The sequence below is a fragment of the Cyprinodon variegatus genome, unplaced genomic scaffold (genome assembly GCF_000732505.1).
Source record: "Cyprinodon variegatus isolate N-32 unplaced genomic scaffold, C_variegatus-1.0 Scaffold653, whole genome shotgun sequence".
NCBI classification, from domain to species: domain Eukaryota; kingdom Metazoa; phylum Chordata; class Actinopteri; order Cyprinodontiformes; family Cyprinodontidae; genus Cyprinodon; species Cyprinodon variegatus.
Window position 1 is genome coordinate 394952 of NW_015151106.1, and position 2362 is coordinate 397313.

A 2362-nucleotide genomic window follows, 5' to 3' on the forward strand; every position below is an offset into this window, starting at 1 on the left:
GGATATTTGGATTCCTGCCTCAGTTTCCCGAGTACTTAAATAAAACTTCAAGAACTCACCTCTGCATTTGGGTCCTTAAAACCTCCACTGAACCCTGACAATCTGAAGCTTTTTGAACATAACTGTAATTACCTGGTCTGTTGATATTATTAAAGGTGTTTTTGACCTGTTCTATATATTTCTCCCCAGTCAGACCCTCTAAGGGAAGATAACTCCTCTCTGCATCAACACTTGGCTCGCTGCTTCGTCCCTCTGTGCCAGAAACCTGGCAGAGCAGCAGACGAAGCAGCTCGCTGGGTTTTATTAAAAGCAAGCAGGAGGAATTAAATTACTGCAGCAGCATCACTTTAACCTCCATCTGCACGTTTAACTCAATGACATCCTGCAGGAGGAAACGGAGACAATAAAAACCGACCCAGACAAAGAATTCAGATCTTTATTTCATAAATCTGTCAGTTGGAACACAGTTTCTGAGATTTAACAGAGAAAATGTGAGCAGCAGCAGCAGCAGCAGGTTCCTCAGTCGACGACCAGCGAGCTCCTGATGCTGGGAAAATGTTCAAAGAAGCCCTGAAAGACAGGATGTGGGAAATAAAAACACAGCGACTCAATGAGCTGAGAGAAAATCTCCATCTGCTTCACGGCGAGTAACAAACGAGGCGAGGAATGTTTACGTCTGCTTCTCAGACGACAGCTGGTTAACAAACACAACCCGTCTGCAGACGGTTTAGATCCCTGTTCTTAGATCCGCTCATTACTGATGAAATAAAAAGTGTTGAACTGAGAATGTGTTGAACATCATTCCACAGCTGCTCTCCCTTCATCTAGCAGCCAGAACACAGAGGCAGCTGGTTTCAGACGACCAGGACGTCCACACTGTCAAAGCAAACCGCTGGGATTTAATCACACAGCATCACTCTGCCAACACCGTGCATCTTTAGTCCGTTAAACTCACTGGATTATAGAATAATAAAACCATTAGAAGATAAATAATCATGATGTGAAACCTTGAAGATACGAGACAGACATTAAACCTCAACCTGTACGAAAACATTAGCTTTAAAACAGGCTAGCTTAAGGCTAACTCTTATTAATTGATGCCAATATTTCAGGTGAAGTACCGAAATATGTTTCTGATGCTTTAATAAGTTCTGATTATTAAAACAACAATTTATTAACAAAACTCTGTAAGTGAGGCTCTACGGCAACAGCATTAGGTCAAACCTGCTTCAGCTGAATTGATGCAATATGAAGGGGATATAAAGAGGAAACAAATGGCTTCTAATGGCAGACAGCAGAGTCTGGACTCCATTATGGGATGTCTGTGTTACTGGACCAGAACCATTAGTTTACTGGTCCGAGAAACATGAGGGCGACAGAAAAACATGTTTTTTTAAAGCTTAGCTGTAAATATTGTTTAGAATGAATTAGTGTTGCACAAGCAGTATAGGTCAACTCTCAGGAAGTTTTGCTCAAGCTTAACGAAACCAGGAGGTTCTTGGACCATTTGACTGCAAGACATTTAAATGCAAACTGACCCGTTCACTGAGGCTGCAAACTGAATTGTATTTTTTGTTTCCTATTCCTTTAGCGCAACCTCAGCTTGTGTAACTAGGGACCCCCCCTCTGACTTTAATAAATAGCGAGGAGAAAGTTGAAGACCGGCAGAGTGGGTTGGAGATTTGTAAACTCTGCAGTCTCTTTCTACTCTCCTCGCGAGTAAAACTAAATTAATTGTCTCTGTGCCTTCTTTCTTTCCCTGGATGCATGTATGATGTTTTAGGTGCTCAGACCTGACAGTTAGGTTCCAAACAATCGGATTGACCGATTATTGAAATAATCGTCAACTTATTTTGTAACGGATTAATTGTTAATTGGAATATATAGACTGTTAAATATGTCTTTATCTTACAGAGCGACTCATTTAGAGCAGAAACTATATGAAAATTGACAAAAGAATATATTAATATTTTACATTTAAGCTTTAAAAAAAAAAAAATTTTTTTATCTGTCAATCTGCTCTATCCAGAACTTCCTCAAGTGGAAAAGTTTTGGCTTCGCCTGCTTGAATTTTCGTAAAAAATCTTTAAGGAAGCTTTAGCTGTCCGATATGACAGAGTATTAGGGCCAGGCTGGAGATTTTTTTCCTTCTATTTCGAGAATAAAGTCGTAACGTTATGAGAATAAAGTTTTAATATTACGAGAAAAAAGTCACAAAGAGAATAGTCAGAAATTGACGAGAATAAAGTCCTAAAATTACGAGAAACAAGTTGTATTTTATAACAACTCTTCCAAGAAGACCTTTCTTCCCTAAAATGAGGACAGTGGACTCTGGTTGCTGATTGGTGGAGCTGGTCTGACG

The 2362-nt window shown here is 39.8% G+C and overlaps 1 protein-coding gene across 1 annotated transcript in view; it reads right to left on the minus strand.

Annotated features, from left to right (window-relative positions):
* Positions 1 to 328: 328 nt before the first annotated feature.
* Positions 329 to 2362, minus strand: part of dnpep (aspartyl aminopeptidase) — a 12998-nt gene continuing 10964 nt past the window's right edge. The window contains exon 11 of the mRNA XM_015393703.1: positions 329 to 382. Within this exon, the coding sequence (XP_015249189.1) occupies positions 329 to 382 (54 nt within the window). The remainder of the gene's footprint in view (positions 383 to 2362) is intronic.